The following is a 13,082-nucleotide window of genomic DNA, read 5'->3' as shown; positions in this document are numbered from 1 at the left end:
ACCCCAGCTGCTCTGGCAGTTTGCAAAGACTCAGCTTCCTGGAGGATTATAATGGCCATCAGCGAGGGCTCAGGGACAAATGGAGGTTCCTCTCAAAGCCCCTTCAGAGATGCCATGACTCCCCTCTGGGAATATCAGTAGGCAAATCAGTGAGCCAAGCTACAGACCACAGGGTTGCCATGCCAACCTCCCTGTCCATCACAACACAGGGCATTATGTCTCTATGGGTCAGGGAGACACCCTGGCAGGCAGTGGGGCCTCCACCCAGAATCAGTCCTACTCTGTCCCCAGAGCAGAGATTAGTGTCCCTTGCAGCCTCAGGGCTGCCCAGAAAATGGGAAGCAGTTGGCCCGGGATGCCTGGGCTTGCATTTTTCCTTCTGCTGGTACTGCCTCCTCTGCTGGCAAACAGTGGGGCATACCAGCACAGAGTCCTGGCCTCGGGAGACATCCAGAACCTCCAGAGAAACCGCCACAACATTATCAACCTGGACGGGGAGCACACCCAGGAAAATGGGTCCAAGGAGAGGCTGGCAGATGAAAAGAAATCCTGCCAGAGCAACCTTGACCTTTATTTGATAATAGACAAGTGAGTGGATCTCCTACTTTGGCCAGAGACTTGGGGGGGCCGCTGTCTCAGGATACGATAGAGGCAGACGTGGCCAAGGGAACCCAGTTTGTGTGAGGGCAGAGTAAGTGTCGAGTCCTGCTCAGGTGCAAATACAGACCTTGGTGGCCTCCTTGCTCCTGAGGCAGAAGGATGCCCGGCCTTCCTTCCTTGAGGCTTTTCATTTGGGAAAGAATAAAGCCCATGCCCACCACTGCCAACTGGCCTGCATCTGTGACCTGCAGGCCCAATAGCCCCTGGAATGCAGGTGATTACTGGAGCGCCTTTCTCAGCACTTGCTAATAATGTCCTCCGTTTTTTGGTTATAAATTCACGCTTTGTTTCTCACCCAAATGAATCCATTTTTACTGGACTCCAGAAAGACTGCAGAGTTGTCTCTGGGCCTTCTCAGAGTGTCACTGCTGAGAAAGTCCTCTGCTTTGCTATCTAAGTTTTTGGCAACTTTCATCCACAGTCTATGTATTTCCTGAACGCTTGGATCTCTGGGTGTGGTCCTGAGAAAGCTGGGCTCTGTTTCAAGTCTCTGTGGCCTTGAAGGAAAGGAGGCACAGGGCATTGGCTTGGAGACATGGCTTAGTCATTTCCAGCTCCGCTGTTGGGCTGAGATTCAACTTCACCTCTTCAGCAGCAGCCGTGGTGTGACATCGAGGATCTCACGGAAGCACCCGATCATTTCCAAAGCCCTTTCCCTGCGCTGTGCCATCCTCAGACAGGCCTGGGGGAGAGCAGGGAAGGTATCTGCCATCTCCTGGGAGGGGTGCGGGTCCCAGGCTGAAGGCAGTAGCCCAGAGGCTCTCAGGATGACTTATCCACTGTTGAAAAAGCAGGTATTGAAGCGTTCTACAAATACTTTTTTTTTTTTCCTCCCTTCGGACCTGTTATATCTATGTGCATAGATGCTGGGGGCACATTTTGTATCTTTGGGATGTGATGACCTCACTGTCACTATGTAATAACTTTGACTCTTGTGAGCATTTGTGACTTAACATCCACCTTGTCTATAATGACTTGCTAATATTTTTATTTCCTCTGCATGCATTACTTTCTTTCATCCCTTCACATTGTATCTGATTGTCTTTAAGTGAAATGTGTATCTGTAGGCAATATATACACAACTGGGCCTTATTTTTGTCCACCTACTCACACTGCTATTTTTGCTTGATGAATTCAATATTTTTAAATTTGGAGTGATTATTGATATGTAAGAACTTGGTGCTGACAACTTATTATTTCCTAAATGTGATATATTTACATTCTAGCTTTTTTTTTTTCCTTCTGTTCTGCCTTCCTTTGCAGATTGGCTTTCATCATGTACATTCTGCTTCCGTTTCTAGCCTGGGTTGTTTGTTTAATGTTTCTTTGGGGAAACCAGGATTTGGAGCTTTGAAATCTGCCTTTTTGTTAACATCCCACCATGCTACTAGTATTTGTTTATAGTTTTAACAATTATCAAGTAAAAGCATGAACACAAATTTAAAATCAAACAATGTTACAATGTTCCCAGCAATAAACTTGAGACTTCTTTACTACCTTCTCCTCTTCTGGCCCACTCTTCAGAGACAGCACTGCAAATCTTCCAGATTTTTTGTCCAGTATTATGACTTTGTTTCTAATAACAGGCTTGTACTGACTTGTTTCTTACTGCTTGATGTCACACAATAGCCACTTTTCTCCTGTGAGAGAAGAGATTGTAAGTTTCCAGTGACTATGTTCCCCTATACAGCTCTTCCCTACACTTTTCATTCATTCAAGGTGCCGTCCCTCCCATTACACTGATGGAAGTCCGCACCAGGAAGACCCACTGGGGTTGCTGATAGTGTGCGGCAGCTTTGTGGCGTAGGAGTAGCTTGTTGGATGGTTTCAAAGAGAAACTCTGCCAACTCAAAAATATACACTATTCATTGCTTTTTCATTTTCAGGTCAGGAAGTGTAGACAACAACTGGATTTTCACCTATGGATTCATAGAGGATTTCCTCAAAAAGTTTAAAAAGTATGACTTCTCCATGTGGCGGGGGTTTTGCCATGCCAGGCAGAGTGCTTGTCTGCTTAGACTCAGTGGGCATGGGTGTCTCTTGGATCAGCAGCATGAAGCCCCAGGTGGAGTTCTGAACCAGTCAAAAACGCAGTTCACTCTGGTTCCTTCGGCTCCAAAGGTCCTAGAGATTGTTAAGAATGAGGAAAGTCAGCGTAAAGAGAATCATCAAGGAGACTTCCTGTGGAGTCAGTCATCTGACTAGGGGAGAAGAGGGTTAACTCACAAAGGGGTGCAGTTGGGACTGGGACAGGGCAGCTTGGGGTCAATGTCAAAAGGGCTCATAGAGCCAGGCCAAGGGGCCTGGATTGCAGAGAGTTAAAGGAAGTTATAAAGGGCAGGGGTGTGAGATGATGAGGATTGTGCCGAGGAAATCTGATAATTGTGGGTGAGATGAGTGGAAATAAGAGCCAGGAGCACAGGGAGTTTAGCAAGGACCTGGTAGCAATCCTCTAACAAAGGGGGCCTGTGACCCAGAGGCCATGGGCAGGGAGAGGGACAGAGGAATGTGAATGAGTGGCAAAGGGGACAATAATTTCTCTTAGATGGGAGGAGAAAGGAAACATAGACCAGGAGGGAAGGGCCCTGAGTTTCCAAAAACGTTACAGTAGAAGAGAGGCTACAACAGGGCAGGCATGGGGACATACACCGAGTATGTGAGGCATGAACCATGCACGTGTGTGTGTGTGTGTGAGAGAGAGAGAGAGAGAGAGAGAGAGAGAGAGAGAGAGAGAGAGAGAGAGAGAAGGGTAGAGGTTGGGATCTGGGGATGGTACAGGACACCACCCTGACAGTCTCCCTGGAGAGCCACATATTTACTGGCCTCAGATCCTTCACTAAATTTATGGTAACTTCTGGAACTCAGCAAGTGCTCCCAGGGTAGAGCAAAATGAGCACAGACAGGCGTCACCTCCCCGGCTGCTCGTGGGGTCATCTAAAGCCTGTGCTTAAGACTCTCACAAACACGTGCTTCCTCCCCAGCACGAACATGCGCGTCTCGATCGTCACCTTCTCCACACAGGCCCACACCGTCCTAAAGCTCACCTCGGACAAGTAAGTTCAGCTTCACCCCCTCAAGGCAGACATAGTGGTGCTGGGAGGGGGGAGACGGAGGCCACAGGGAAAACTCTGCAGAGGAGTCCTGAGTTTCAGTCAGGAGCCCACAGGCTTCAGCCTGGGCTGGCGTGGCTTCCCCTCAATATCCACCCTGACCGCCAGCCTCTACTCCCAGCCCCTTTGATAAAGCCTGCACTCTCACTGGCAGCCCCTGTGTTTCTAGACGATCTCCGCCCCTCCAGCCCTGTCCTTCCCCTGTCCCAAGTCCTCATCTCAGTGACCTTCCCTTTTCTGAGAATGGGATATGTGAAGATTCTGGAGTCTGATGGAGCAGACATGAGGGTCCTTTATGAACACGGCCCCGTTGGGGACCTGTGACAGTGGGGAAGAGGGGGATGGAGAAGGACCAGGAGGAATTTGGGGGGGCTTCAGTGTGGGGAGCTTGGTTCCTGGGATGGCATGATTGGGACCTGAGCACAAGGCGGGCTGCATGCTTGTGGAGGCATGACACAGGCATCCCAGCTGGGCATAGGCGGTCCCAGAACTGTGCCCAAAGACCTGAAGGTGGGAAGTTCTGGAGCTTCTGAATAGCTGGAAGGTTAAGGTTCTCATCAACAAGAAAGACTGGACTGCAGTTCTTGTGGGCAGAGCACCACAAAGTTTGTAGCCATTTAGGACCAGAGCGGCCCCAGGGCTTGTGTCATCACCCAATGTCCAGGACCATGGAGAAAAGCAGGGCCTCCAGTGAGCAGGAACAGAGGCCTGCATGCAGGTGTGTGCAGATGCAGTGTATGAGAGCCGAGACTTAGCTCCCAGAAGAAGAAAGGAGTGAGCAGACTCTTTCCTCATGCGGAGGAGCAGGATTTGTCTGTGAGGCTTTCATTTAGGAGAGAGCAACTTCAGGGGGCTGAGGTGGAAGAAAGCGAGTTTCTGAGGAGAGATTCTCACAGGTGACAGAGAGAGGCAGAAGGGACTGGGTGTGGCCTCTAGTAAAGAGCTGCCCCTGAGGAGAGGAAACCAGCACCTCCACTAGGACAGGTGCTCAGGGCCCAGACACTTCGTGAGAGCTGTGGGAGGCTCTTGGATGGATCCTGACCCTCTCTGAGAGTGTAAGAGGGGACCTCAGCCCTGAGGAAGGGTGTGTACTTTGGGAGTGGAGCACAGGGTAGTGTAAATCATCTGAAATCCTGTGTCTGGGGTGGTGACATTGTAAGAGAAGTGGGGCTGGCTGAGCATCCCAGGAACCTGGCTTCATTTCCATGAGCAGAGCTGGGAGTGGGGTGCAGGGAAAGTCCAGGGAGAACCTACTTGGCCAGAGCAAAGCCTGTCTGAGCTGGGTCCTGGAATGCAGGTGGGGTGGGTACAGTTGACACAATAAAATTGTCCAAAATCTGTCAAGAGAAGGGGAGACTGGGCTGGGCAGCACAGGACTTGGTTTGACCTCCATTTATCATGGTTCCTGGGCCCTTCACCTCCTGGGCTGGCCCAATCAGGGCTGGACCTGGGGCTCTCAGACCTTGCCCCATGGCAGTAATTCTGTCTGCAATGAGAAACCAGCCTTTAGGAGGACCCGCTCTCCTCAGCCTTGCTGTGCCAGCTCAGATCTCCAGTTTGGATCAGCCTGTCCGAGCTCCATCCCACTTGTGTCCCACTCCCACCTGCTATCTACTTTAGCAGCAGCTGTAGAGGACAAAACTGTGGCCGCCTGCATGGGCAGCAGTTATGGCCCCTTCCTGAGCCTTAGGTCCTTCCTGTCAGGAGCACTTGAAGTCAAGGAGCTCAGCACTCAAAGCAGCTTTGCTGCTTCCTTCAGAACCAATCCTGAAGGGGAAGAGGCTGTGGGTTCCCAGTCACACTCAGCGGTCTGGGCAGGGAGGAAGGGACAGGGCAGGGGTATTATCAGGGTGACCCTTACCAAACTCATCCTTGCCTAGTGGAGGGTCATGTGCCCCACAGGGGAGCCCTGAGGTGCTGGCTGTCCTGGCAGTCCCATTGTGAGTTCTGGGTTCACACTAGCACAGACACAACTGCTCCCCACTCTGTCTGTAGATGGTCAGACAGACCCTTCATGAAGTCCCCCTGGGGCTGTGAACCTGATATAGCGATGAGTACTGAGATCAATTTCAAAGACTCCGGGCTGAAGGGCCATGGCAGCCTTCCTGACTGTGGCCTCCTCGTCCAGGTCAGTATGCCCAGTGCGGAATGTGCCAGCACGGATGGGGTTGTTTAAGAACACACCACCCTTCTTCCTACTGCAATACCCCTATTTTATTTTATTTTTTTAGAAAAGAAATAGAAGAGGGTCTCAACCAACTGCGGAACACAGTGCCTACCGGAGACACAAACATGCAGGAAGGATTTAAAGCGGTACAGCCAGAGCTCTAAGAATTTATCCTGCTTTAGCAAGTGCTCAGAATATCTGAGTCCTCTCAACAAGCCTTCTTGTTTCTGCAGGTCAGTGAGCAGATCTCCACAGCAAACCCTGAAGGTAAGCTCCTGCTCACTTCGAGACAGGTCGGATCCAAGACAGTCAGGCGGGGGGCTCAGCAGTCTGGTGGCCCCCACTTGCGAGCTGACTCTTGTGCAAGTTTCCTGCCCAATATGTCCTCCAGGCTCCTCGTCTGTGCGCAGAGGGGAAAGGGCAGCCCCCCTGATGATTCTGAGACTTGTGGGCTCGTGGGTGTACATTCCTGGTGTTTAGTAAGTATAAGGCACCTGGCCCACCGGTGTTTTTGGTGGAAAAGGGAGAAAGGCCAGGGCACCTCGGGCAGGCAAGACTCTGCTTATGGAAGAAAAGAGCTTGATTTTCCCCTTGCCGACCACGCTCTGCCGCGTTCCCATGGCGGGGCTGCCTCCTTCCCCTTCATCATCTTCCCTCTGGCTGACACTCCTCCTGGCCTGTGTGTCCCCAGGCCTGGCAGCTGTGTCAGCCCAGCACCGTCTCCACTGGGATTGAGTCTGCAGGGTGGATGCTCCTGGAAGGAAAGCTGCAGCCGGGAGGACTGGTGGGGAAAGGCTTTCAGCGGGAACCAGGGGCTACTACCCAAGCATCTCTGACCTTGGTTTCTGACTAACTGGGCCCACGGAGTCCAGCACTAGTGTCCTGTCCTCTGCTGAGCCTATGGATGGTCTTGATCATGGTCTGACTGCTTCCCCATTGCTCAAGGGAAAGGCTTGCCTTTGTCCAGTGAAATAGCTGGACTCGGCCTCTCAGAGAAAAGATTCTGCTTTTTGGTAGCAGTGAGAATCCAGTAAGAAAAGTCCTCAGCCAGGCTCAGTCCCCTCCTCTGTAAAGTGGGTTGGCGAAGGTGTCTCCTCCCTCCAGGCAACTGCTCAACAGCCCTCAAGGCACTCAAAAACATGAGTGCTGGGGTCTGGCAGCCTCTCCAGGAGGAGGGAACTGGGAGACAGTGCATTACCTTCACACCTGTGGCAGGTCACTCTGGGCAGCTTTACTGACCAGGCCACTCCCTGTTTCTCCCACAGAAAAGAAATTTCACTCAATGGTTATCTCCCTGACCGATGGAACACTTTGGCCAGCGTCCTTTGAGGCTACCAAGAAAGAAGTGAGTTCTGCCCAACTTTACCAGCCTTTGCTCCACGTGTTTACTGATTTGCACTTAACACAGTCTTTGTCTTAGGCTCAGAAGATTCGACAACTGGGAGGGACTGTTTACGCTGTGGGTGTAAACAAATACATGAAAAATCAGGTAATTCAGAACAGAAGCCAACTGCGGAAAACAGTTATGGAAAGCTTTTGCGGGGTCACCCAGAGGATGGTTCTCTAACCCACCCCAAATATCTGGACAACATGTGACCACTGCAGAAATGAGTAACAGTGTTGTATGAGCCCACAGACCTGGGGAACAGGTAGAACTTTCCATTCCAGAAGGATGGGCTGCTGTCGAGGCCAGGGTGGGGCGCTGAGTCTCACATGGCATGAAGCCTGAGCCTGAGCACTGGGATGGGGTCCTGCTGGCCCCTAACCCCTGCTGTGGTCCAAGCCTTCTGCTCCTCTTGTAGCTCCTGGCAATTGCGGACAGCGAGGAGCACGTGGTTGGTGTGGACACTGGATTCTATGATCTCAAGAACATCGTTGACTCAGTGAGAGAGGGGTGGTATGGGGGGTAGCATGAGGTGGCTCTTATCATGCCCACTCTTCACTTTACCTGACCTGATCCACTGTCTGTTTCAGCTCGCAGCTAAGTCCTGCATTGAGCTTACAAGTGTGGAACCGACCGATTACTGTGTGGGAGGTAAGAGCTGGGGTCTCTTTTCTAAACAAAGGCATGTGTGTGTTTGTGTGTGATGTGAGTTGTGCTTCGATGTCTGTCATGAATGTAGTGTAAGTGTGCAGTTTAAATGTGCGTGTTGAAAATACGTAAGAATAAATTGCTCTTTATTCCCAGTTTTCATGAGCTCGACATATAGTTTTATGTAATTTGAAGTTATATCACAGAATCGTTTGACATATAAAAGGTGAAATGATTACCATAATCAATTAGTATAATTTATTTTTATCACAAAATCAAAAGTTTAATTTAAAAATGAGGAAAATTATATGTTAAATCCCTAAATAAAATGCTGGCAATGAAATCCAATAGCATCTCACAAGGAAAATACTTCAGAGCCAATTTAGGATCACCCCAGAAACACAGGGCTGATATATAACATCCATGTAATTCATCCCATCAGCAAAATAAAGAAGAGAAAATGATTATTTCAGAGGAAAAAGAAAAAGACCTAGGCAAAGTTCAATGTCCAGTGTCTTAACAGGAACATAGTCTGACCAACATCCCTCCACACCAACACACCCAGCTGATATCAAAAGGCCTCTTCTGAGAGCTGGACCAAGACAAGGATGCCCGCTCTCCCAGAGGGTCCGCAGCTTTGTGGTGAGGAGGTCTAGGGCTTCCTTTAGGCCTGAAGGCCTATGAGTGCAGGTTGTGCTGCCGCAAGGCAGGCAGTGGACAGCTGAGCCCCACAGATAAGCACCCCCTTCCCAGGAACAGCCTCACCCACTGTATCCAGGCCCAGATAGCTGGCTCTGCCTCTGTGCCCTTGCCAGGAAGGCTGGAGCACCCTGACCTGGGTCAGAGAGAAGTCTGCTCCAGCTGAGCTCTGCTGCCCATGGCCTGTCACCTGTTTTTGAAGAGACTTGAAGTCCTACCAAACTAATCACATGCCAACTTCTGTCCACAGCCCTAAATTCATTTTCTTCAAAGCAAAGAATTTACAACCAGCAACTTATGATGGCTTAGGAAGGCTTGATCCAACAGAAATCCAAACTGCCAAGGTCAAGGTTGTGCTGGCATTACCAGGGTTGGTTCCGCCAATTAACTGACCGAATTAATTGAGCAAATCAAGCACAGGGCACTGGAATTAGCTAGATCCGATACTGAAGCATCAGGAGAGGCTAATGATGACCTGCAGCAAGAAGGCCTTCATAAGTTCATTTCTAAATCCCAGCAGCCAAACCCAACTCTCTGTGTCCCCCAGTATTTATTCCAGGGGGGAAGATCCCCAGGGCCCAAAGGGTAGGATAAGATGTCCCTCAGCAAATCACTCCCCACACAGCAGAAGGAAGGGCTCTTCATGAATCACGAGGCAGGGAAGTGAGGAGGCCCTAGAGGGTCAGTAAGAGTGGGAAGAACAATCATCTTCAGGGATCTGCCTCACAGCTAAGGGAAGGGGGATTCTTTGGTACAGGATCAGCTGCTCCTTGCTTGTCTCACCTGGGTCCCACCTTATTTCTGAGCTCCTCAGTCTGCCATAGGCACTCAAAAAGATAGGGAAGAGAAACAGACCCCCAAACATCAATTGATTTCATAAGCAATCAGGCCAGGTTGCTCAGTTCAGGCAAGAGACAGAGTGGTGCAGCCTGCACTGTCTTGCTCCACTCTCCTTGTGGTGGAAGTTTGGTGGAGGCTGGACACCACTGCTGAGCCCCTTAGGGAGAAGCATGACTTAAAGATTTAAAGATTGCAAACCCACAACAGGTTTGTTCATGGGGATGGGGCCAGGTGGGAGCCTTGTATGGCAATGTGTGCCAGTTAGCAGCTGTGATGAGAGTGCCCGAGAGCTCCACCCAGCCTCCTCAGAGTGGCCCCTCAGAAACACCAGGTCAGCATCAGGAGAAACCTAGATGTTGGTTCAGAGCAGCTGCCTCCTCCAGGAGTCCCTTGGGGGCTCCATTAGGGAGTAGACTGCCATAGTGATGAGATCAGCAGACAACAGAGCTCAGCCCCTCCTTACACACATCTTTGGATGTTGCCCTTGCAGAAAACTATGATGTAAGCATCCTTGGAAGAGGTTTCCGTAACGCCAGAAACAAAAAAGAAGTTCTTTGCAGATTTCAAATAAGTGACACCATATTTTTTGGTAAGTACCTCCCTGATTTGTACAAGTGACAAATTTACCACAGACGTGTCTCCCTACAGCCACCATGCACCAGAACCCTTGATGCCCATTCGCTGAGGATGCTGTGAAGATAAAGGCAGCAATGAGAGTCGATTGCCATCAATTGCCGGAGCCACAAAAGGGTCTGGGCAAGGGCTGCACCCTGTGAGGAGGGTCTTCCCTCAGAGTTGCCTCCCTCTGCACTGTCTTCATCTCTCACTTTCCCTGAAAGACAAGGACCCCAATCTCACGAGTCGACCAGGTGGAACTGGAAGCAGACCTGGGCTCTGAGTTCATGCCAGGTGCACTGGTAGCTTTCCCAGGAGGGTAGGTTCACTTTCGATTGAGAAACAAGGCCAAGCGCGAGGTCCAGCTCCTGGGATCTGGCACAGGCACATGTTACCTGTGTGACCCTGACCCTGACAAATTTCCCTTCTTGCTCTGTTTTATCTAATATAAAATGGAAAGAATATATGAGCTGCACTTTCTAAGCTCTATGACACATAGATGCCCAACATCACGAACTGATAAAGGAAAAGACGGACAATAACCCAGGCTGTCTGACTGTCCCTGTTGGGCTTTGTGCCTTGCCCAGATGCACGTAGGCTGGGCAGGTGAGCCCTGTCCGTCCCGCAGTGATATGATACTGTCTGTGGATGCACATCTTTCCTACGAGGGGACGGCCAGCCTGTGTCCCCAAGCTGCACCAGTTCCAGGGCCTCCCAGGGGAGAGCCCACCCCACAGTCCTGGGCACCTCTGCAGAACGCCATCTGCTCCTGCCAGAGATGCCCAGAACAGGTGGGCTGGAATGTTTGCTGGGTGGCTTCTTATGCACCGATGAGGACTGATTGGTTGTTTCGGTAACATTTTCCTCTAGGAAAACATGCAGGAAAATTTTTAGAAAATACAAATAACTAAATTTAAAATCAATGCTTCATTGTTTGTTCTTAGCTGCCTTCATTGTCTAGTATTTGATAGTTTATATAGTAGTTTTTTTTTTGTTTTTTTTTAAAGATTTATTTATTTATTTATTTATGCAAGCACTGGGTAGAGTCAGAAGTGCGGAAGGGTGAGAGAATTCAGCAGAGCCAGAGCGGGGAGCAGAGCAGGCAGAAGGACCGAAGTACACTGCTGAGGGGAGCAGCGGGTGGCAGGAGAGGTCTGCGCGCCATGTGGGACCCTCAACGGTGGCCGGGGATTGAACTGGTCGTGCAGAGGCTGTGGGCAGCTTCGCAGCCCAGCGCTCAACCACTGCGCCATCAGGGGAGCCCCTACATTGTAGTTTTTTTAATGTGGCAACTGAAATATTCAGTTTGGTCAGTTAATATTGGTTGAAAACTCCTCTGTAGTCCTCCATGCTTCGATGGGCCCTCAGTATGCAGGTGCGGGCCGTCACCTCCTCCTCCTGGCTCTGGACTGTGGACACCTGATGAGACCAGTCAGGAAAGCACCTTATTTCCTCTTTATCCTGACTATTCCCTGCCTACCCTTGGATAAAAGGCAAACCCTGCCCTCTAGCACACATGATGGCTAGTTTCACTCTCAGTACCAGGAAAGGAATAACAGAGAGCAGAATTTCACAGCACAAGCACAATTTAGTAACTGCCAAGAAGCTTACTCATGTGGGAATGTACCATAGGTCAGAACAGCCCTCACCTATGACAGAGGAGAGAAAAACATTAGTAGTTTGGAGGTTATAATGACAATGACACACAGTACAAAGCAGGGAAATAAAAAGACTAAAAACATGACGCCATCCCACGCCTAATGATAAGTACCTTTAACACTCTTAAACGCCGCTCAGTAAAGCCTCATTTTCTTTGATGCATTGATAGAAAAAGAAACAAGTGGAAATGAAGAAATTGTTGGTTGTCCCACCTATATTTCTTTATGAGACAAGTTTCTAAAAGATGTTCCTAATGTTAAACAGATGCTTTAAAAACATGAAGACATTAGGGCTATCTGTGGAGAATTTTTGTTTGATTATGATCTGTTTATTTTTGCAGCATCTGTCTGTGACACCTGGCCTCCTGTCTTATCAAAATGAAAGAATATACCAAAATTCAGAACAAGTCTATTATTTTTGTGTTAGGAAAACATTTAAATGCACTCCACTCTTAGAAAGATGTTTCCTGAGCTGTGCCTGGAGGCCAGGCCTGCCCCTGAGTGTGGCCCCTCCCCCTCTCCTGCTGTTCACAGCCTCTGGGAGCAGGTCTGGGAGATGACTTGCCTTGATCCTACTGAGAGGCACAGCTGGCCTGCAGAGCTGTGGTTCCAACTAGGGTCTTGAGAAGCATGAGTAAAGCAGAAGGTCAGGGAAAGGATTGTGCTTTGGTATCATTGTGATCAAACCCATGTGGCCCTCAATTCTGAATCCCAGAGGAGAAGAATGGAAACCCTGCAGAGCTTGGCCAGGGTGCGTGGAGTGGTAAATCAGCGGGCAAAGGCAGCGGCCTCCTTCACTCAGCCAGCATTCAGGGCTGTAAAGACCAGGGACTCAGAAGTGAGCAGGCCCCACAACTACAAGGAACACTTACAGCCTCGTGACTGCCATGCTTGCACAATGTAACAGAAAACAAAAGGAAATAAAGAAAATCACTATACCCTCCTCAGAAATCCCCTATTCCAATAAATGGAGCCACCATCACCCAATTAATCTGTCAAAACCTGCATGTCATCCCTCTTTGCTTTTATCTCCATATTCAGTCCAGGGTCGGTCCTATTTCTTCAATGTCTAAAACATGTGCTGAGATGGCTCACCCCTCAACAGACTCCTTGTCCTTAGAATAAACCCAAACTCTTCCAGGACCAAGAGTTCCTGCCCACCTTCTTCTTCCTTCTGGACAAGGTCAGGTAGTGCTGCCTCGGGCTTCACACATGCTGTTCCCACAGCAGAACTCTGCCCTGGATCTTGCCCTGACTCTCCCCTCATCACAGTCACCCCCAGGATAGGCCACTCAGAGAGA

At 49.8% G+C, this 13,082-nt stretch overlaps 1 protein-coding gene across 3 annotated transcripts; it reads left to right on the top strand.

Moving 5' to 3' along the window:
• The first annotated feature begins 230 nt into the window (after positions 1-230).
• LOC119234251 (anthrax toxin receptor-like) lies at positions 231-10,255 on the top strand. Of its 3 annotated transcripts, XM_037497074.2 has the most exons (10): positions 231-588; positions 2,547-2,618; positions 3,642-3,713; positions 6,002-6,083; positions 6,171-6,204; positions 7,203-7,282; positions 7,358-7,426; positions 7,740-7,820; positions 7,912-7,972; positions 9,999-10,255. In XM_037497074.2, the coding sequence occupies exons 1-10, from the start codon at positions 335-337 to the stop codon at positions 10,124-10,126; spliced, it is 933 nt and encodes a 310-aa protein (XP_037352971.2). In that variant the 5' UTR covers positions 231-334; the 3' UTR covers positions 10,127-10,255. The 3 variants fall into 3 exon arrangements, with proteins under 3 accessions (XP_037352971.2, XP_037352973.1, XP_037352972.1); XM_037497076.2 differs by lacking the exons at positions 231-588; positions 2,547-2,618 and adding an exon at positions 2,634-2,725; XM_037497075.2 differs by lacking the exons at positions 231-588; positions 2,547-2,618 and adding an exon at positions 2,745-3,312.
• Positions 10,256-13,082: the final 2,827 nt, after the last annotated feature.

The sequence above is a fragment of the Talpa occidentalis genome, unplaced genomic scaffold, assembly GCF_014898055.3.
Source record: "Talpa occidentalis isolate TD23 unplaced genomic scaffold, MPIMG_talOcc4v2.1 talOcc4.8, whole genome shotgun sequence".
Taxonomy (NCBI): Eukaryota; Metazoa; Chordata; class Mammalia; order Eulipotyphla; family Talpidae; genus Talpa; species Talpa occidentalis.
Note: the sequence above shows the minus strand (reverse complement) of the source record. Positions and strands in the feature narration are given on the sequence as shown.

Excerpts from the sequence above, each read along its gene's own strand:
- LOC119234251 (XM_037497074.2), top strand. The coding sequence starts at position 335 with ATGGGAAGCAGTTGGCCCGGGATGCCTGGGCTTGCATTTTTCCTTCTG. Across the intron at positions 7,283-7,357 it reads TTGAGGCTACCAAGAAAGAA|GCTCAGAAGATTCGACAACT; the intron begins GTGAGTTCTGCC and ends TCTTTGTCTTAG. Across the intron at positions 7,973-9,998 it reads GACCGATTACTGTGTGGGAG|AAAACTATGATGTAAGCATC; the intron begins GTAAGAGCTGGG and ends TTGCCCTTGCAG.